A 23,516-nucleotide genomic window follows, 5' to 3' on the forward strand; every position below is an offset into this window, starting at 1 on the left:
GCGCTCCTCGCCAGTTGTTCCGCCCGACACACGTGCAAAGGTTTAATAAATGGCGCGCAGAGTCCCACCTCATGAAAAATGGGCCGCTGCTCCGTGTAATCAATGCGGCAGCAACATGAATCCGGCCGGCCATTATTCCGTCGGCCTAATCATTTCAAGGAGCCGAGACAAACTACCACCTGTGCTCCGAGCATTGATCATGTGTAGGTATTCTATTAAATCTAATAATACACTTTCTTTTGGGCTAAATCACCCCCGCACATTTCAATACCAAATGACTTCTGTTCATTCTATTAAAGTGGAACTACTCTCAATTATGTTCCATAGTCCTATTGTCTGATACTAATGAAGATGAAACGCTTTCATTTTTCCACTTAATTAGTTCATATTTAACAAAGGTGCTGTGCCATCAGACTCCATGAGAGGAGCACCCCCACCTCCACACACACACACACACACACCATTCGCCTCCAATGGCATTGAAAATAATCCTGCTTTCATCCCTCAAAAGAAATTGTGTCTCTGTGTTTTTTTTCCTCCCCCTGTTTAATGTTTTTCTTTTTCTTTTCCTGAGACTGTTTTAATTGAATTCCTCAAAAGGATACACCTGATCCTCGCTGCTGTTGTTGTTGTTGTTGTTGTTGTTGTTGTTGAACGACGCGCCGGTGAAGGCACCGATACTCTGGGTTTTGCGTCCGTAGGTCCGTGCCAAGGACGGCTAATTGAAGGTGAATTGATAATGCCCCAGCTGTCTGTGTGGTGCAGCCCCATAGCCGGTGCTGCTATGTGCGTCTTTGATAAGTAATTCATCTGTTTGGCCTGGCAGCGCTGCCTTGTTGCTTTCATGAGTGTGTGTTTCTGTGTGTGTGTGTGTGTGTGCATAATATGTGAAGCCTTGGTTGCTCCCTCCCTCAGGCGATGTGTCTGTAGTCATGGTCAACAGGGGGTGAATCCTCTGCTCTCTGTGCTCTTGCACTCTGGGTCTCTGGGTGGCATTATGGCACTCCATCTTTCTCTCCCAGGCTTCGCTCTAATTGGATCCACTCCCCAACTCACCAAGAGAAGGAGAAGAAGAGGGAGAAGGAGGAGGAGGAGGAGGAGGAGAGGACTCTGTATGAGTCAGCCACCTCTCCTGTCCTCCAATAAAACTTCATCTTCACAAAACGATATATAAAAAAACGGAATAATAATCATCTTCATTCGCACAGCACTCATCAAAACAATGCACAAAGTGCTTAACAGTGCAATAATAAAAATTCCCTGACATGGTATAGAGACGGAATACAATTAAATAATAAAATACAACATTTAATATAAAACATTTCAAATTCAGCCAGAGAAGTAAAATTGTTGCAAGACACGAGAGCGCAAGTCAAAAACCTGATGAATTCAAGACTTATGTTTTCAAGCAAACCCTTGAAAGAAGTCACTGACTCAGACAGAACTATTTCCTCAGTCAGGTCATTCCAGAGCCTCGGGGCTCTCAAAGCAAAGACTCCGTCTCCCCTGGTTTTCAAACTACACTCTGGAATAGAGAGCTGTCCGGTGCCCGAGGACCTTTAGAATTCATGCAGGCATATGAGGAAGTAAAGGGACTAAAATATAATCCAGAGTCAGGCTACAGTGAGGGCTTCATAAACAATTAATCTTAAATCTTAAAAATCAATTCTAAAACCAACTGGGAGTGAGGGCAAGAGGCTGTTCTCATGCAGCACCAAAAACACTATAGACTGCATGTAAAGCGTTGACATAGACTTCATGTTTGCTGGTTGAATCTTATCAGGAATGAAGAACTTCTGGTTGTCAATTGATCCAACATTAATCATGAACGTGACGTTACGAGTGGTTGCCACTTGCTTAAAAACAAATAAAAAATGCATGGAAGAAGCCAGACGTGTTTTTATCCAAAGCACTTGAGGCTGACAGTATGGACTGAGTGTGATCGACCTACTGCAGTCATTTTAGAGGGTTGTAGGTGATCCTGAGATGTTCGCTGCACACATCGCTCCCTGACCTGCTCCCACAACCACTTCCTGTTGCTTTAAAGTAAACTTCTCCTTCCTCCTGTGACCCCTCTTCCTCCCCCTCCACCCACACCTCACTACCCCCCCTCCCCCCCCCCCCCGTCCACCTCTGTTTTGGCGGCACAATTCATTAACATGTTTGAGGTGGACACGGCGAGCCGCAGAGCGGCATCTGAATCAATGCCCTCGTCTCCCAATCTGCCCTTTATCATGTTAATATGATTTCCATTGATGGAACGCTTTTTCAAAATGGCATCCCTCTATGGTTTTACATATTGACTTTTTAATTCATGGCCCTCAGTGCCGCATCACTCTTGCTGTGAACGCTCCCACATCAGAGACGGATGTTGCTCGAGTGTGGAATTGACTTCAGGGCACTGTTTTTGTTTTTTTTCCCCCCTTCTTGTTCTTCTGCTTCTTCCTCAGTGCAACTGTGTGATTGTGCATCTTCAGCTCCTCCCACTTGTGTGCCTGTCTCTCTGATGTGTGTGTGTGTGTGTTCTCTTGTTAGATAGAAAAGCCCACACTTCAGCTTGATGTCACATGGGGCAGTGCGTGAGTGAGTGAGTGAGTTGCCTCTTCTGTTCACTAATGTTCTCGCTACCAAAATACAGCCTGGCCTCAATAGTAATAATGTTTACATCCCATTTCAATGGCCAGTGGAGAATTGCCTGAACCTGTAACATCACTATAACAGGAAATGGAGAATTTAATGCCCCATAGAGTTACCGTGCAGTAGCAGTAAAATGTAGACAGTATTATATGTTATGAAGACTCAGAGATGCCTCTGTTGTTGTAGCTCTGTTTGTCGTCACATTAAGAGGTGACTGAAATTAGTGTCTCACTTTTTCCTGTGATTAATAGATTACCGTGTGAGAGGAGTGGGACTCATTTCATGAGTTCTTTTTGTTGTAAAATAGTTCACTAGATCGTTCAGCTTCTTTCAAACTAACTCTGAATTTGCCTGAGCTTCTCTAATTTTAACAAGGGTAAAAAAAACATGCAGATGATTTTAGAAAATGTTGAGTGAGTTACGCGATGGTGCAACGTCTACATTGGTGCATCAGTGTCTGAGGGTTGCAGGTTTGGATCACAGTTTGTCATGTGGAGACTTTGACTGGTTTGACTGGTGACCTGTCCAGGGTGTACTCCACCTTTTCGAAGGATGGAGTTCTGTTAAAATACCTTTTTTGGGCTTCCGGTCATGGCGGCATGCTGATGAGACGCGTGTAAGACTGCTCTGCTACTCAAATCCTTAAAATCCTTTCCAAAAGCAAAATTCGTATGAATCAAACGGCCCGACAACTACACCAGTACTAAAAAATAATACCGATGCCACCTAAGAAGACGAATCGTGGCCAGATACATCAATCCAGCCTGACCAACTTTGCAACGTCAACCGCTAAAGATAAGCTAACTGCTAGCAACATGGATCCTACCGCGGACACTGGCGCCACCACTAGCGTTGACTGCCAGAAGCAGTCGGAGGCGGATATTACTACCAACGAGGAGTCCGGTACCACTTTGACAACTATACTAACGGCTATTAACAACATGAAGTCTGAGTTCTCATCCAAATTTGATGGTATTCTCACCGCCATCGAGAATGTGAAGAAGGACTTGACAGACTGCTCACGAAGAGTCACACAGGCAGAGGCGAGGATTTCGACAACAGAAGATGATACAACTGAGCTACAAGAGAAGGTGAAAAATCTAGAGAGGAAAAATAAAGACCTCGAAGAGAAAGTACTGGACCTGGAGACCCGGTCACGTCGCTCCAATGTAAGGCTTGTTAATTTACCTGAGGGCGCAGAAGGTGTAGACACCTGTGGCTTCCTGGAGAGCTGGATACCGGAGGCGCTGGAGCTGACTCCGCTCCGGGGGACAATCACGGTGGAAAGAGCACACAGGCTTGGGCCAAAACGACAACATGGGTCTAATTCTGCATCGAGGACCATTATAATGAAGTTCTTGAATTATAAGGATAAGGAAGCGGTGATGAGAGCGGCCAGGGCAAAACGGCAGATCCTCTACAAAAACCAGCCGGTGAGATTCTACAATGACATGACAGCGGAGACGCACAAGAAGATGAAGGAGTTTGAGGAGGCGAGGCGACAACTACGATCACTTGGGCTCCGGTACGGCATGATCCCTCCGGCCCGGCTTATAGTGACCTACAACGATCGCTCCCACATCTTCAACAACGCAGACGAAGCCGAACATTTTATTAAGAAAATCCAGTCGGATAAGGAACAGCACTGAGGTACTGAGGAGTAGAGGACCATAAGACATGAAAATTAAGCCGCTGTTGATACATTACTCTGTTATCCTGTATTTGTAGAGACAGAAGTGGAGGGCAAAGTTAAAATTGTTTAATTAGATACACTGTTCTGAGTTCCCTGCCTCACCTGTCTATCGATAAGAAACGATTTATTTAATATATATTACTTAATTCAGGAGACCACATATCGGTATGTTTTTCATTTGTTGGGTTGCTCTAAAACAATTATCCTAATGATAGTAGCAGAGCAGTTAGGTATATTCAGTTTTTTTTTTTTTTTTTTTTCCTCTTAAATTATTTTGACTATTATTATTATGCATCAGCATAGCTATACTGTTCCTCACATTGTGTGGACCAGCTTTTTGCTTTCTGGAGGTCCAATATTTGAAGGGGGTGGGGGGGCACCTGGAGGAATGACTCTCAGGTGTATGTTAATGGCCAGGGGAAAGTATTTTGTTCTTGGTTTCTTTCCCTCTGTATTTGGGCTGAAATTACGTAAAATGTTGGGGAAACTCAAAGTCATTTATCTCAATGTCTGTTGAACTAAAGGTTAAAATTACATCCTGGAATTGCAGAGGGCTACAAAAAACAAAAAAGGTCAAACAAGTTATGAACAGGATTAAAGTATTACAATCTAACATAGTATTTCTTCAAGAAACTCACTTAACACTTGGAGATGAACTCAAAGTGAGGAGGAGGTGGAAAGGAAACATTTTGTCAGCCCCCTTCACCTCTCAGGCAAGGGGTGTCATGATCTTGGTTCATGATTCTATTCCTTTACAGATTCACAAAGTTATTAGGGACAAGGCAGGACGGTACCTGATTATTCAAGGGAAAATTCTCAGGGAACAATTAATTCTGGTAAATATTTATGCCCCAAATAGAGATGAGCCAAAATTTTTTCAAGACTTATTTCTAATTATTGCTTCTTTACCTGGTGCTTGTATTATGGCAGGCGACTTTAATTGTACATTAGACCCTTGGAAAGACAAAAGTTCAGGAATGGATCGATCACATTCGGGAAGCAGGAGTGTCATTCATTATTTCATGAAAGAAATGAATTTGATCGATGTGTGGAGGGAAGACAATCCCAATGATAAAAAATACTCATGCTTTTCTAGTACACATCAGTCATATTCCCGTATAGACTTCTTCCTGATTTCAGCAATACTAAAATGTAAAATTAAGAAGGTTTCCTATGATGCAATACTCCTGTCAGACCATGCCCCAAACTCTTTAATCTACTGTGATCCCAAATTGACTTGTGATCGTCCTAAATGGAGATTTAAAACGAAATGGCTTGCGGATACAGGCTTTGTTACCTTTCTTGACGAGCAGATTAAATTCTATTTTGAAACAAATACAACAGAGACCTCAGGAAGTATCAGATGGGAAGCATTTAAGGCATTTATTAGAGGACAAATAATTAATATCACTAGCTCTAAAGCTAAGGAAACGTATAAGAAGACAAAATCACTAGAAACAAAAATAAAGAAATTAGAAGAAGAATACTATCAATCAGGATCTCAAGGTACTCACCAAGAACTACTTCTACTAAGAACGCAATATAATGAAATATCTTCAACAAAAGCTTTATCAGGTCTATTACGACTTAAACAGACATTCTATGACCAAGGTGAAAAACCTGGCAGGGTGCTAGCATGGCGCATCAAGCAAATGCAGAATGAAAGGCTAATAACTTCATTGAAAAATGGTAATAATGAAACTATTGTGGACCCAATTGAAATAAATGAAACCTTCAAGAATTTTTTTGAAAATCTGTATAGCTCAGAAATAGGTTTAAATACTTTAGAACTAAATAATTTTTTGGATCATATTCATATTCCCAGAATATCAGAAGAAATTAAAGAAGAACTAGAAAAAGATATAACTTTAATGGAATTATCTGTTGCCCTTGACAATATCAAAGGAGGGAAAACCCCAGGGCCAGATGGGATACCTATTGAAATTTATAAAATGTTTAAACATAGACTTATGCCACCACTATTAGAAATGTTCATGGAATCTTTTCGAAATGGAATTCTCCCAGTATCCTTAAGAGGAGCTCTAATCACTTTGTTGCCAAAACCTGGCAAACCAAATAACAATTGTGAAAATTTTAGGCCAATCAGTCTTTTAAATGTGGATTTAAAAATTTTGAGTAAGATAATAGCCAGGAGACTTGAGAAAATTATTCCAAATATTATTGACAAAGATCAAAATGGCTTTGTAAAAAATAGGCAAGGCTTCTATAATGTTAGGAGAATACTAAATATATTGTTTGAAGAAAAGGGGGCAGCAGATACAGCATTACTGTCATTAGACGCGGAAAAAGCGTTTGACAGAGTGGAATGGTCCTATTTATTTGAGATCCTTACACGTTTTGGTTTTGGAGAAAATTTTAATAAGTGGATAAAACTACTTTATACAGAACCATATGCTGAAATCATAACTAATCGTAATATATCCAGATCTTTTAAAATACAAAGAGGATGTAGGCAAGGAGATCCCTTATCTCCTTTGCTGTTTATAATGTCTATAGAACCACTGGCAATAGCTATACGAATGCACCAAAACATAACAGGCATATTAGTTGGGCAACAGGAGCACCGTCTAGCTCTATTTGCGGATGACATAATAATTTTTCTGAAAAAGATGGAAACATCCATTCCTGAATTATTAGAACTCATCAATATATTTGGAAAAATCTCAGGATATAAATTAAACAAATCCAAATCATCAATTATGTTTCTAAACCAACTAGAAAGTAAAAACCCTCCTAATGTAGCTACTCAATTTAAAATTGTGGATTGCTTCACATACTTGGGTATCCAAATTGTCCCAAAACTTAAACATATTATAGCATGTAATTATGAACCATTAATGCAAGAAATTTCAAAATCACTGGATAGGTGGACACATATACCAATATCACTAATAGGTAAAATAAATATCCTTAAAATGAATATACTGCCTAAACTGTTGTATCTGTTTCAAAATCTTCCACTTCCTCCTCCAAGTAACCTGTTCACTCAACTAAAAAGATTGTTTATCAGATTTTTGTGGAATAATAAACGTCCCCGAACACGACTATCACTACTGTACTTACCTTTTGACAGAGGGGGACTGAAATGTCCCAACCCACTCTGGTATTATTGGGCAGCACAACTGAGAACATTGCTATTCTACTTCACAGAAAGAGATGCTCCTTTCTGGAAAGAAATGGAGGAACTCCAGCTAAGTCTGCCCCTCCCTACATACCTGTATTCAGCAAGCACTAAAATCCTTAAAAAGACTACAAAAAATCCTATTGTGAAAAACATGATTGTAGTGTGGCATCAAGTTAAAAAATATCTTAAAGAAACGTCCTCTCTCTCTGTCTTCAGCCCAATATGGAGGAATGACTCCTTCCCACCAGGAAAAGCAGACGGGGGATTTAAATCTTGGGTCATGAAGGGGCTGGGGAAAATAGGAGATCTGTACAATGTGCAAAAGGTGCTGATGTCATTTGAAGAAATAGTTGATAAATTTCATATACCCCGTAATCATTTTTTCAAATATCTACAGTTAAAAAATTTCATTAGAACACAACAAAATCAAACATTAGATATCCCTGAAATGTCTGTTATAGAGAAACTAATGAATGCGAATTGTTTAGGGAGGGGTCTAATTTCCAAAATGTATAAATGTCTGGTGGATGGATGTGCAGAAACATCTATGGGACGGCTGGGGGCATGGAGAGAGGATCTACAGGAAAACATCTCGGTGGTTGAGTGGGAAGAGGCATGTGCTAAAGCACAATCAAGAACTACTAACACCCGCCTAAAATTACTGCAATATAATTGGTTGATGCGATCGTATATAACTCCAGAAAAGCTAAATAAATATAATAGTGCTATTCCTGATATTTGTATCAAATGTGAGAGGGAAAAGGGGACATTTTTCCATTGTATTTGGCAATGTACAGACATACAAAAATTCTGGCAAGAAGTAAAACAATATATTCAAAATATTTTACATATTCAACTACCTTTAATCCCACAGCTGTTTATATTAGGTTTGTACCCAGAGAATTTGAAAATAAAAAAAGATAAACGATTATTTATAGATTTGAGTATATTAATTGCAAAAAGAATAATAGCTCTATCCTGGAAAAATACCAGAAGACCAGGAATCAGCAGGTGGTTTACTGAGCTATCTACCACTCTGCCCTTAGAGAAAATCACCTTCACACTAAAACAACAAGAGCATCATTTCCATCGCATCTGGGACCCTTTTATTTCTTATATATCACGAACAGATTTGCCACATGTGATGGAAGAACCTGGAGATGTGTGAACAGTAGCCCTCTGTAATATTCAATTATACAGTAATGTTTGTTGTTTTTTGTTGTTGTTTACTCCTATATAATGGACTATAACTATTTAGTTCCCCAACCAAAAATTTGAACAATTGGGATGGGATGGGGTGCGGTTGACATGTTTGTTCAATACATGTGATTGTATTTCTTTATGTTGTGAAAAACAATAAAAAGAATGTTGGCAAAAAAAATACCTTTTTTGGCTCGATTGTCCACCGATAAATGATCCTCTGAAGACAATAGTAGACCGTACAAATCCAGATCAAGACTTCCGTTTCCTGTACAACTGTTGTAGGGACGTCTAAAATACAGCGTGACTTTTCAAGTTGTGTTACTCTGCAGCTGTGGTTGCTGTATCATTTGTTTCCACCCTTTATGCTCACAAATTCCATTCATCAACACAACTGGTAACTGCCCACCTGTGGCTAATGCTGGCGCTAACCAGGAAGGTCCAATTTCCTCGACCCACACATCGACTGTGCATCATATTGTGTCTCCTGGATTAATAATCGCTCCTCCCACTCTTCATGAACTTGGTTAAATCTTTCCGTGATTCTACAAACGTAGCCGTGAGCCTGTAAATGGAGGCAAGAGGAGGTACAACGGCGTTGTTTTCTGTCAGCTTACTTGATTTATACTACGCTGAAAGGTTATTGTGGAATTATTTATCAGTATCAGTTATTTATCAGGAAGTTAGTAAAGTGAGTAAAACGACTGAAAACACAAAGAATCGTGAATTCTGCTGCTCGAAAAAACGTTTGACGGGATAAATGCTTCTTCTCCCCGCCCGCCCCTGCACTGCCTCTGCATACACACAAACACGCCCTCAGGCAAGCCTGATAGTATTACCTGACAGAGCCTGTTTTCAGGTGCACTGCAGCTTTAAGGCGACCGGTTTGATTCATGGCTCGGTTCCTCGTGCATGTTGAAGTGTCATCCGAGTGAAACACTGAACCCGCAGCTGCTCCAGATGCCACGCTGTGGACACAAAAGACGTGCCAGATGAATATAAAACGCGGAAATGCAGATGAGCGCGCGCGACGGCCAAGCGGTTTGAGTGATGCCTTTAACAGACATCAGATCACTGCGGTGAACTTCATCACCACCAACTGTGAGCAACAGTTGCACGCGCATAAATGAACAGTTAAATGAAAATAAAATCATTGTCAGGGCACCAGCAGCATCTCAGTCACCCAATCGCGTCCGCCATCGCGTCGCATCATAAAGCGTTTCAATTACAGCAGCAGCCAGCCAATCGCTTTGTCTCAGCTGTTGACACTGAGCTTTAGCCGCGTGCGTCAGGGGTTCCTCACCGGAGAGCCTCACAGATCTATGTTGAGCTCGCTGATTAAGCAATGGCTCTTCTCTCCATTTCAAACGACAAGCTGCCAGGGACTTTGGTTTTAAATTGTGCAATTAGTGATCTGGCATGCTTAGCTTGGCTTCAGCGAGACTCAAATCCCAGTCCGGGGCCTCGCTGAAGCACAGTCGACAACACATACTCCAGGAGCATTTGTCAGACAAATTCATCTGAGCCTCCACTTCCACTCTGCTCTCCGAGTGTACTAACCTCCCCTCAAATGTCAGCCAGAGTATTTACCGTCTCATTGGTGGGTAAACAGTGGTGATCGGGGGGTTCAGGCTCCGGCAGATTTACAGTGATTCTTCTCAATCAGAGCACATCATGATTCACTGTTTGTTTATGCACTTTTTTTTTTATACTAGAATTATGTTGAGCTCCATGTTGAAGCCTTTAAAAAAAAGAAGAAGAAGAAGAAGAAGAAGGAGATATATTTCCCTGCAGTCATAAATTGTAAACATTTACAATATCCACCTAGAACTGCCTGTAGTAAATCGACATAATCTCGTTAGGTTTACTGCAGCAAATATATGAATTAGGTTACTCGCTTTAGGTTGTAAAACTACCAACTAGCCACCTCTCGGTTGTTATGTTGGCTGAAAAATGAAAACTGGCTTGTATAACTTCATTATAACGGCGCTACATAAATAACCCACACTTGACAATATCGGAAACGGCAACGATAATGGCCTTAATATTTAATTCCCCCACTCTGAAGTCATGACGGCGTGCATTAAAACTTAAGGAAGAATATGGTGAAAGTTGTCATCACCACCACCAACATTCATTTCAACATGTATTTTTAATACTCTCTTGTAGGAGTGGAGTTTTTTCTCTCTCCACCGCTCTGAGAGAGCTGCTTTCATTTCAGCCGCAGTTTGTTTCATGTCTGAAAAACCGAGCATCAGGAGTCGAGCATCTGACCAGCTGGGATTTAATGTGCCTTGCTGATAGATGAAAAACTTGCTAAGTTGCAGAAAAAAAAAAAAAATCGGAATTATAAGTACCCCCTCTCCTCCTCTTCGCCTCCCCCCCCCCGTCCGTCCGTCTCCTCCCTTTGCATCCAGAGCTACAGCTGGATGCTAAACATCATTTTTCTGGTCTGCGGAAACAACAGTCATCTCCCCGAAATGGCATTACGAGGCGTTTATCACGGCTGTGGTAATTAACTTTTTAATGTTGTGGAATTTTGATATCTATTACAAATTAGCATAGTTCATTTTCCCCCCTCTCTCTCTATCTCTCTCTCTCTTTCTTTCTGTTGTTTGCTTCTCAACAAACACGAGACGTCGTCCCTGCAGCTTCTGTTCCGTCTCGCCGACAACTGTTGCAGCCAAAACACGGCGTTCTAAAATCCCACAAACACCAGTGGTGAGAAAAGACACATAAAAAAAAAAAAGGATGGAAGGAAGGCGGCAAGAAACTGCAGGCCTGCAAGTAGACGCCCTAATTTCCAGTGCAGGCTTTCAGATCTATGAGGGTGATTTTACTGATGATCACTCCGCTCCCCCAGGAGCAGGAGACGTAAATGTTAACAACAAAGATTTTAGACTCTGGCACAGACTGAGCCCCCCGTCTCTCTGCCAGTAGATGTTTCTTGCTCTTTAATATGCTTTAACCAATCATGACTGGCAGTGATGTAAAGTACGTCGATAAGTACACTCACTTCTCCGCTGTGCCCACAAGTACTTTCATTATGTGCAGTTTTTACTCGACTTCTTGTTGCCACTTTGCTCCACTTCAATTCAACCGACGGTGATCGTGAACAAATTAGGCTAAAAACATGTGTTAACTGTGTGTTTTTGTTCTCATAAGTGTGATTCCAAGTGGACAATTGAGCTCTAATGCGTGTTTTTTGGTCGCTAGCATTAGCCTGTAAGCCTCCTTCTACTAATTTTAAACTAATTTGTTGAAATCCCGTGAGCTAAGAAAGTGGGCGTCTGTGGGCGTGGAGTGATTAGCTCGTGTGTCTTTCCCAAGTTAACGGACACCTAGCCAGAGAAAATGTCAGAGGAAGTGCAGCTAAAACTCAAAGTTCCACTTCAGATTAAGACTTCCTGTGGTTGCGTCAACATCATTTCCTCCACCACTTGTTACTCACTACTAAATCTATGTCATTTCAGGTAGATAGGTTGGTCGGTCAGTAGATAGATGGATAGATTTAGGAGACAGACAGACAGACAGACAGACTTTATTGATCTCAAAACTGGGCTTAGCGCTTCGTGTTGATGCCAAAACAGCACTTCTGTGATACATTAATTTAGGAGATTTGAATGTAAGTCAACTCATTCATTTAAATATACACTGGCAAATGAATGTGGCCATTGTTGGGTCATAAAATATGACGACCTGAGGTTGGCGCATGAGTTACAAGCAAGAACATCAATTGTGTTTTTGTTTTGTTGTTTTTTTTCACGATACCGTCGAGCCCCAAATGGCTCCGATCATATCCATTAGTCAGGCTAGGGGATGATGACCATTGTGTACGAGGATGTAATATCCAGTGCTTGACTTGTAGGTAATTGAGAAACATCCGCGCGCTTCATCCACAAGGTCCCTCTGTGGTCGTTTGCTCTTCTCCCAAAGCAAACATAGCAATTACAGACGCTGTCAGTCACTGTCACACGTGGCATTGGTGATCAATCCAGCCCGCCGGACGTAAACATACATGCAGGGGGAGTTAAAGCCGCCGCAGACGCCTCGGCCTGTCGACTCCCAATCCAATCCCAGCTTCATTTGCTGGGATTTGATTGGGAATCCATTTCGCGTTGCCGGCTGCTGCTTCTCCTGCTATTTCTCCAGTGACATCTGTCAGTTTCAACCCACAGCATTCTAGCTCTTGCCCTTCAGACATAAAAATCCAACATTTAACACTTTAATGGCTGTCAAAACAGCATTTGACAACGTGCCCCGTGTTTCTGGCCACCCTTGTAACCAGCTGTGACTGTGTGTGTGTGATGGGAACATGTGGTTGTGGAGAGCAACTGTAGCCAGAACTTTAACATAAGCAGTTTTGAGTGCTTTGGCAGGTGTTTATATCTCTGTCCATCCGTTACAAAGAGTTTGGATATCAAACTGACCAGAGGACACTGTGGACGTCTCCTCTAAATAATCGCAGTCAGCTGTGCTGCGGGAGAGCGCAGCTGTGCACTGGAACGTTAAAGGGACATCAGGTGTGTACCGCGAGGGCATACTTAAGTCAGCCACCCCCGGAATAAGGAAAATTCTTCCAGAGCCTCTACAGCTCTGACACGACCATCTCGACAGGACATGTCGGGGATGTTGCTAACCGTCCAGGAGGCTGCAGGCGGTTTGGGCTCCTCTCTCTTGATGATTTGGCCTTTACTCAAATTCACTGCTGTGTTTGTTGTGACCTTTGTAGCTGTATGTGTGTTGTTAGACATGGGAGTGGTTTGCCTCTGTGAGCACCACTGCAGTGACGACCACTAAAGACCTTTTTACACTCTCATATATAGTTTTTAGACTTTAGGGCCTTGTCATTCTTGTCCCGCATCCTTGGAGAGGATACATACATATCTTGCATATGCCATTGTCAGCAATACCAGTCGATAACGATGATATTTTGCGCGTAGCAACATGTCAACGGATGAAAAATGGAACGGTCCTTTGTGTACGACTGACTTCATGTGAAAGAAAGCAATTAACAATACAGTTTGCAGCGTGTTTGAACTACTGATGCAAGTTGCAGCCATCTTGGTGTCCTTTGTTGGGTGATGTGAGATTGTTCCGACGTTCTGGGTCGGAAATCCGACCTCCAGCTACAACTGGAACGCACATCAAATCAGGATCCGTGTGGGTTCAATCTCGTGTACCATCGCAGTCACAGTTCAAACCAGGAATGCATCCTCATTTCTATGTCCCATGTTGTACGTGTGTCTACCAGCATAAACTCAAGCAGGTTTCCATGGTTACCATCTTCTGTGTTGTCTCTTTCGACCTAAACAAGAGTGAGACACTCACTGGACTGGAAGATCAGTCGGTGTTAAGGTCTATTTGTCCTTTTGTAGCTTCCTCTGTCTGACCTGGATATGTGTGGATGTCTATGGACATCTGTGGACACGTGGACATGGAGGGGATCACCCGGACCATATTGTTTGCAATAAAGGCGGGGAAGAAACACTCCAACCATCTAAAAATTATCCTAAAAATTACGACTAGGCTTAGACCTCAACAATATTAGAATTAAAAAGAAATTGTCTTTGTATTTTCCAAGAAAACCCCCGTGCAGCTCATGGGTCGACACCTGCGTGCACATGGAGAGCGAGAATGTTCTGCAACACACAGTCTCCACTGAGCATGTGCGTCCTGGACTGCTTTGAAAATCAATTACTGGAAGAGAAGTAAAAGAGAACTACAAGTGGCTACAAGAGAGGCATAAATGCCAACACACCGTCACGAAATATCTCCACAGACGGACGCACCGTAAGAGGATCTGAGGCCAGAGTTTTTCCCCCTTTAAGTGCACAGAACCTCAGAGGGGGGGGAGGAGGCATAATAGCCCCATTCTTAACTTTATTCCACTGTTTCCTCTGGGCATGTGTCGCCCCTCGCGCACAGCACAACAGATAGAGATCTATAACTGCGATTGCCAGTCTGAAGGGAACCGGGAGAGTGGGGGTGGTGGTGGTGGTGGGGGGGGGAAAGGGCTGTGTTAGGCTACAGGTCCCCGCCTGCATGGTTGCACTGCCGCGCTCCTGCACGGGCAAAGAAACAGCCGAACACACGCTGACCTCAGAGCTGTTGTTTAATCACCAGGGCATTTTAATGGCTTGTCAGAGTAATGAAATATGGTTGGAGGCTACCTGGTGCAAACATTACGATAAATCCCTCGCACACAAGCCTACGCAGGGCTTAATGGTTATAAATCATCACTTTGGGGAGAGAAAAATGACAGCTATTAAAATAATGAATGGGATGATTAATTTTTCACATTAAAGATTAAAAGCTATGAGAGGTATCATCAGATATTTGAGCCGCTGTAAACGTTTGAAAGTGAGGGCTTATTTTCCGCACGTTATGACGCCCTCCGTTTCTTCACTGTCATCCACGTTGTTGTTTTTTTTCTCTCTCTCTCTCTCTCTCTCTCTCTCCATCTCCATCTCTCTCTCTCGCGCTCTTTCTTTCTCTGTGTGCCGGCTGGGTGCGCCCACCAACACAGGCATCCCTTACACCTAATTTGTGCTCTTGTAAAAGTGCTCTGAGGAGAAGCCTTGAAGAACACTCATTGCTCGAGGCGGTACAGGACCCTCTCAGCCTCTCTGCGGGGGCTCCTCAAGGCTCTCACCGACATTATTTCACACCTCTAAAGCTGTCATACCTATAGCCGTTCGCAAGAAGAATAAGACGAGCCGGACGAGAGGCGGTTTGCTCTGCTTTTTATTTGTTTGTTTGTTTGTTTGTTTGTTTTTTTTCCCCATGCAGCTCCTGCACATGTGTTTCGTACCCGGCGAGAACTGATTATTCAACTCCACGCTCGGAAAATGCATGTCGAACAAAGACGGTATATAATAACACATGCTCACTGAGCTGGCATAAATCCCCATGTATACACAAACTATGACAAGCCCCCCCCCCCCCTCCTCTCTCTCTCTCTTCATCAGATGACTCCCAGGAGAAGGTGTGTTATTGCACATAGATTCCTAATCCAGTTTTCACTTTCAGGGGACTCGCCGCATTCTTCCGACATACATCACCCAAATTGCGGCGCGAGAGATTAGAGTGGAGGAGCGTAATTAGAACATTAATAACCATACATGTTAGAGAACATAAGTAATTTAGTTTTTTTTTCTCTTCTTTTTTTTTATGATGAATGGGAGTGTAAACAAAAGGCAGGAGAGTGAGAGGTTCAATTAGAATTTCCAAGCAGGGCTCAGTGTGTCTCAGCAGACGCGTGAACGCGGGCGTTCTCCCACTGTTGCCCAATTATTTCTATGTTCCCAGGCAATGATACGCGTTGCGTGTCCATCTGCAGCCTTCAAAGGGATATTCAAATCGTCTCATTGAGGCGACGGGCTCCGTTTGTTGGCAGAGAATAAATTGTTGGCCAGGTTTTTATTTATTTATACGCGAAGCCAGGTATTTGTGCAGCTAAAGTTATTTACAAAGTGGTGGGAAATTTAAACGACTCCTCTGGCATTTCCGTGTTTTTTTCTCTCCCTTTGATTTCCCCACGTGTGTGTGTGTGTGTGTGTGTGTGTGTGTGTGTGTGTTCCATCACTGGAGACGCTTGTGACAGCCTCCCACACCTCCCTCATGTTCTTCCAGCTCTTTCTCCCTTTTTTATTTGTATTTTTTTTGCCGTCTGCTAATGATCCAGGGACACAAAATAAAGGGGCCCGCTGAAACAAAATGGCCACCTTAGCTGCCCCACTTCTATCTCAACCCTCCCCTCTCAAATCAATTCTGACATTTCATTCTGCCCTTATAGAAGGTAATGGTGCATTCAGAGGTTGTTACCGATAATGTTGAAATGGTATTGCTTGGTTTCATTGGACGGACGTACTGTAACCTCTGCTGTAAGATGGCTTGGGCTCCTCTCCCCACCTTCTACCTCGCTGTTTTCCCCACTCGTTTGGTATTTACCGGCTCTAATATCTCTTTTGGGCACAAGTGGAGAGCGGCAATTTCAGAAGGAAAAAAACAAAAGCAAAAACGTTTTCCGTTAACAAGTAACCAACCGGCGTTTGTTTTTTTCCCTCCCACTCTCGTGTTTCACGAAACATGAAGAGAAAACAACCTTTTAAGTCAGCCAGTCAATATGCTGTTCCTAATATATTATTTACTGCCTACAGGCTGTACATCAGAATGTGCTCAACAACTGTTTCGGATTTGCAGTCATAATCATGTAGAGAGAAATCACAGAGCCAGATGTCTGGCCCTCATTTTTACAGCATTTATGTTTTTTCCTCTGAGTTTATGTAAAATTCATCCTTCCCCTGTTTTATTTATTCCCTCCACTTTTCACAGACTCAACAATTAGTCAATTCCCAATCAACAAGAGAAAAGAAATTGCTTTTAATTACTTTTGATAAATGACAAATTGTGTTGGCATGGCTCCCCGCAAATGCTTAATCAGGTGTGGGGCGGGGAAGGGAGGCGGGCACCGGGAGAGAGGGATTTCTGCTGGGATGAAATCAATGCTCTCTCTCTCTCTCTCTCTCTCTCTCTCTCTCTCTCCCCTTCTCTCCCCCTCTCTCTCTCTCTCTGCGGTTCATCGGCCGGGCTTCTGGGCAACAGCCAACCAGAAGCCTGCGAAGATACACAAGTCAGCAGAAAAGCCCTCGCTGCATGAGCACAGCCACACAATGAGGCACCAGTACAATGGAATACAGCTTAAAGCTGCAGTGCGTAACTTTTGTTACAGATGTTTGTTGTTGTCGTTCGTGAAGAGAAACAGCGTCACATAAGCTGAACGCCGTGTGACCAACCACAACCTACTACATACTACTAGTTAGCTAGCATGTTGTGAGAGTGTTTTTTTTGTATAAAAATTTTATTTATTCACAATTTGACTACATTCTGTCACCAAAAACTTCCCCATAAAGTGCAAACAAGACAATTCCTGTGTTCCCATTCTGCTTTAAACTTTGTCTTTTCGTTTTGTTTTGATTGAGAGACCCCTAGTGGCAGACTTACTCTGTGTTTAAAGCTGCAGTACGTAGCTTTTGGTCGTTGTTGGTGTCATGTTGCCTGTTTGCTGCATTGCTTTATCTGAAAACAGGCAAAACTATCAGGGAGAGCGACCGGGTGTTTTTCAGCAGTAGAAATATCAACTGTGAAACTTTGCAGTTTTGCGGTCGTCTCACTTTACTAGTGCGATGTTGCTGTTGCCTCCGTCTGTCTTGACATGAAACAGATCACTTCCTGTCCTGTGTGCAGCTTCTTGTTCTCGGTCAGTTCTCTACAAACCAAAATCCCAGTCCCAGGATTAGAGGTTTCTGAAATACTAATAGCGTGTCACATGGTAGCATGGTTGTAGCAAATAACAAACGGTGTGACGTCACAGCAGAAGGACACACTGTAGTCAGTGTCAGTGAAACACAGTGATCATTGCCGAGTACAGACATTTTATTGGGAACTAGTTGCAAACACGGTATAATTAAACATGGTACATTGTAGATTTTTTGTGCCAATTTCCTGAAGGCGGTGCAATGTTTCTAGCTCCACCCTCTAGCAGTACCCGACAACTGTGCTTGATACCTCAACAGAAGGGCACCAAACCGTGGGAAGTTACAGAACAGTTGTTTTGCATGGTGGCTAGCACTGTTGCCTCACAACAAGAAGGTTGTGGGTTTGATTCCCAGTCTTCGAATCCCTCCCACCATCTGACACATTGGGTCAGGTTGGTCACTGGTGGCGGCACGCTCAGTCGCAGCGGCTCTCATCAACCCTCCATCCTATTGTGCAGCGAACACACTGAATTGAAATAAACTTGGTGGAAACTGAGTTTATGAAATTTACAACCAGTGACAGCTAAGACCTTTTGAAACCCACAAATTGGTGTGAACTTCAGAAACTCAGTTTTCAGCTTCTGGTTTCTGCATGTCCTCATCTCTGAGGATCGTCCCTCTTCATTTCTTTTCCGAGGAGACTCAAGATGGTTGAGCAGTCTCCTCAGACACGAGGAAACATCTACTGCCTCTTACCCAACTAACGGCTCTGTTTTGGACTGAAAAGAAAAGCAAATGTACAACAGAAAATTCCAGTATCTGAAAGCATCGCACTTGTAAATGAACTTTCTTCAGCTTTTTCAACTGCAGAAAGTGTTTTAATAGCTTTTTCTTTTGTGTCTATTGTTCTGCAGAGTTCATCCGTCCCTGTGGCAGCAGCAGTGAGTCGAGTGACCCAGCTTCAGCCCGACCGGCTTTACCTGTACATGGAGACCCCCAGCTGGGCAGGTCAGTCTGTTTTCTGTTTGTTTGAGTCTCACTGGCTCACTACGACTAACTACAGCTTTTCTTTTTTTTCTTCTTCTTCTTCTTCTTCTGTCGGAGAAACTTTGTTTTCACCTTTTTTGATTTTGTGTTGTTTGGGTTCACAAAGCCTGAACTGATGCTCGGAGTCAAAATGTCTGTTTTCTGCTGCGAGAGTCGAGCAAAACTTCAGGTGAAATTCCATCCATACCTTAATATTAATAATTATCCCAGAGTCTGGTTTATGTATCCAAAACTGAATTTTTCAGGCTGTGGTTGAGTTTTGTAGACAGGTAACGCAGACCAACACGATTTTCTTATACCTCATTATCAATATTAATTATATATACTATATATTATTTACATTACAGTACAGTAACACCTTTGTTTTAAAACAGTGATCATGTCAATAAATAGTCCTATTTCTGTTGCAGTAATAGTGTGGTAATAAGAGGACAATATGCCATTCATTTCCTAAGCAATATCAAAGCTAGTAGATTGGTAATAATAATAATTACCACATTTCCCCATTAATGTTATTGTTTCTGTACTTTAATGTTTAAAGTGTTACCTATTTTATTTATTTTTTCTGTTCACAGCTAGAACAGCAGAAAACAAACACACTTAATTCTTTATAAATGTCTCTTTCTGACCAATTTTGTTGCTGTTTTTGGGTTTTGCTGATTATTTATTCAGTTTACTGTCATTTGTACTGAGGGAGAGACGATGACACGCGCAGACCTGTGTCGTAGAGAGAGAAAGGGATCAAAAAGGAGGTTTTCTATTTATTTCATGCGCCGACATGTACAAGCAAAGATGCACAGAGTGTGTGGTGTGTGGTGGTGGAATGGTGCTTCTGCCATTACGTGTGACTTTAGCTGTGGGTTCGCTCTGCAGTGGGTGTGGCCCAGGTGTTACAGATTGATATGGGAAGTCTGTAATGTCTGAGTGGGGAAAAAAAAAAGATTCTCTGATTCCTGTTGATCTTCATCAGTCTTTTATTGTTTGCAACTTCCTGTATCCTTGGTTACAAAGACTTTTACAAAGCACCTGCTATGCTTTGACCTTTTGACCTTTAGCTAACAGCACAGGCCATATATTTATGTTTTGGTGTCAGAATCAGAAGTTCTTCCTCATGTTGCTTTTCAGAAGTTTACTGTCGTGATTGCTCAGGAGCTCACAGCGCCTTCTGCTGGACAAATTGTGCTTCTAGGCTGTATATGTGGAATTTCCATGGGTTTGTAAAGGCTCACGTTTGAATAATCACCTACAAATGTATGTAGAGTCACACTGTGTGGTCCTATTAGATCTAAAGTGTATTATTGTAACATTTTGAGGTACATTTTTACATTTTTTAATGATGCACCAGGTTTGAAAGATGCACATTTTCTACCATTTGCAACATTAGTTCGAAAATCCCATTTATAGCTAAGCAAAGATGGTATGGAACGTGAAACATATGTAAATGAATCAATGTGGAAAACAATTATTATCTTTTTCGGCATCTTAAATGTGAATATTTTCTGTTTTCTTTGTGCCGTATAACAAAGGAATCAATTAAAACGGATTCATTTTGGAAATATCAAGACATTTGAGAACGTCATGAGTTATAGCAGAGGCCCCGTGGGCCACATGTAGCCCCCTAATCAATTGCATGCGGTCCACCACTTTTATTAAGAAATTAGGTGAAATATCATCATAAATATAAGTATTTGAAGCTAGACTAGACACTAGTTTGAGACCCCTGATTTCTAGGTTTGGGAAACACTGGTGAACCTTTTTTTTAACATTTTCTGGACCAAACAACTAATAGATTCATCGAGAAAATAATTAGATATTGAAAATAATCGTGAGTTGCAGCCCTGGATAGATTCAAATCAGGAATTTAATAGCAAGCCCTAGTTAAATATAAATACTTTTTTGACACCGTTCTTTGTCCTGAGAGGAGCACGTCCATCTGCTTCGTGTGGAAGTGTGACTCACATCGTCCTGTGTGTTTACGTGAGTGTTTCCTGTTCCCGAGGAGCCAAACGCTTCCAGAGTCTGAGGGAAAGCGTCTTCACGCCCTCTCGCTGCGAATGTGCCCTCGCTGTAATAAAGTCAGTATGTATGCGCGCCTCGCTCTCCCCTATCCGGCCATATTGTGCACTAATGTGTGCTGGTTAAGTAGCGGAAGACTAGAGAAAGACTCTTATCCATATGCCTGAGAGCCCAGGAGCCGGCACGATCTCTCCCCAGATGGAGGCCTCTGCTTCCCCACCCATCCTCGGCGGAGCCATATAGCAGGTGGCGGCAAGGATCAATGGTCCTCCGCCATTACCTCTTCTCCACTTCACATCTCCAGCCTCATCTCCAGGGGGGGCCCGCGGCGCACGCGGCGCGTCTCACTGCAGCGCGCCAAGAGGAATAGGGACGATTTCCATTAGTCTAATTGCTCGGTTATAGTTCTATATTATTGCCGTGATCACCACTGTGGCTCGGTAATGATGGACCTCCCGTGCCCCCACGTATAGCTGGTGGGTGTTATGTCTCCCCCGTCACCGCCCATTGAAACTCCGGTTGCGGCGCTGGTGTAGGAGGAGAGAGTGAACTTAACAGAGAAGAAAAACAGACGGATAAACAGCTAAAAGAAAGAAAAAAAAAAAGGAGGGAAAGTGCTCTTCAAATGTTTGGATGTAAGAGTTTAATCAAACAGACGCAGCTATTTACATTCTCAACAGGTGCAGCGGTGGTTTGGGCCTGATTTATGGAATAAATGCTTTTGAGTTTGTAGTGCTTGTTCATTTTACTGTCACCGAAAGAAAACGGCAATATGGGGCTAATTTGCAGTAATTTGCCGCTGCTGTGGCCACTGGTTAAGAATGTTTATATAATCACGATATAATAAGAAAAATGAAAATGAGTTTTTCATGCGGTTCGGGCCCCGTCACTCACTGACTCGCTAAATGATAATTACATTCCTCAAGCGCAGTATTACATTTTAGCCTCTTACATGGACTTTGTTCGCGGTAAATGGGGGGAGTGTCATTTTCATTTTAAGGCGATGTGAGTAGTTATTATTCCCCACATCCGAGCTCCCCGAGTACAGTCAGAGGGAACACACACACACACACACACACACACAAAGTCCTCCATCAGTCAGCAGATGAGGTGAGGATTATAATGAATTCATTTACCCTCAAACACACTTTCTGCCTTTCTCCTCTGCGTTTGTAATATCTCATTTACATACTGTAGTCTCTCATGACCGAGACACCCAAGATGTTTTCATGGTGTTGGGAGAGAAAAATCCAATTATTGTGTTAGTCTGAATAAAAGAGCACTTGAAAACAGGTTAGTCACAAAGTCAGACTACCTATACCCATAATACTTTGAAATGGGGAGTTGAAATTACTGCTGCATGTGTACAATAAAGCAGCTGTTCCTCAGTTCCCGCCCCCCGCGAACTTTGACCTGGATATAATAGAAAAAGTGGCGACAACAGAGATAAAAAAACATGGATAAATCCAGACTGGTGCGTTTTTGGACTGACGAGGAGACTGAATCAACTTAAAGAAATCGATATTCTGAAGTTAGCAGATGGTCGGAAGACTTTGACATGCTAAAAACTAGCCTTCAGCTACAATTGTTTTCGTCTGTGATGTAACATCAACTGGAAACTGATAATGACCACCTAGTGTAGCAACCTAGAGTCAGACACTAATGTAATAAACATTATCTCAATATAACTGTGCATGGAAACGCTCCATAGATGCCATATAAGAAGTGCATCTTCTAAAGCTCTTTACGGCCAGGATTAGCTTCACGTGTGAAAAGTGCGTAGTAAGCACCAGACGTGGTGACAGGAGGTGACGGTGATTCCTCCCACTGGTCATGGTAGATTTACTGAGATTTCTTATCCTCGTGCAAATTGTCTATTAACATTACAAATGTCCTGTGGTGAAATGACATTACTCCAACTCCACTTGTAAAATGAATCCCGCCTGAATAGGGCTTACGGTTGCAAAACCATAAACCCTTTTTTGAAACCTCAAGATTCACGATTTATCGTCTATGTTCTTCTGTTTTCTTGCGTTACAAATTCAAGTGGAGTTCTTTATTTTCGCCCCCTGGTGGTACCTACTGCTACTTCCCCAGGCTTCACTACCCAAACAGGAAGGCTCCATCCATTTATTCACGTAAAAGCCGCTTCTTGTTCTGGATTCCACATCATGTTGTTGCTGCTGCTGCTTATTCTGCTGCTGTCCTCCCCTCATCCTTGGCTGTCATTTTTTTTTAATGTATTTATTTTGTACAGGTGTGTGTGAGTATTATTGATTTTTTTTCTTTTTTTCTTGCCTTTGCCTTTGCCTTTGCTCCGGGAGAGCGTGTTCACTTAAAAGGCCCCGCTGATGTGGTGCAGCTTATTAAACAAAATAGGCCAGACAACAAGGCCGCAGTCTCCCTGAATCATGGAGGAGGCGGTCGGTCTTAAAGCGCCACGGTATCAAATATGAAACGCTCCGCTAACAAGGTGTGTAATCTATTTTAATCAGATCATATTTTATGAAACACAGAG

At 42.4% G+C, this 23,516-nt stretch overlaps 1 protein-coding gene across 8 annotated transcripts in view; it reads left to right on the forward strand.

Annotated features, from left to right (window-relative positions):
* Nucleotides 1–23,516, forward strand: part of LOC131474972 (RNA binding protein fox-1 homolog 3-like) — a 519,357-nt gene that overhangs the window by 253,730 nt on the left and 242,111 nt on the right. For all 8 annotated transcript variants that reach the window (XM_058652721.1, XM_058652722.1, XM_058652718.1 and 5 more), the window contains one exon: nucleotides 18,850–18,943. In XM_058652721.1, coding sequence (XP_058508704.1) covers nucleotides 18,922–18,943 — 22 coding nt within the window. In that variant the 5' untranslated portion in view covers nucleotides 18,850–18,921. The remainder of the gene's footprint in view (nucleotides 1–18,849; nucleotides 18,944–23,516) is intronic.

The sequence above is a fragment of the Solea solea genome, chromosome 16 (assembly GCF_958295425.1).
Source record: "Solea solea chromosome 16, fSolSol10.1, whole genome shotgun sequence".
Lineage (NCBI taxonomy): Eukaryota > Metazoa > Chordata > Actinopteri > Pleuronectiformes > Soleidae > Solea > Solea solea.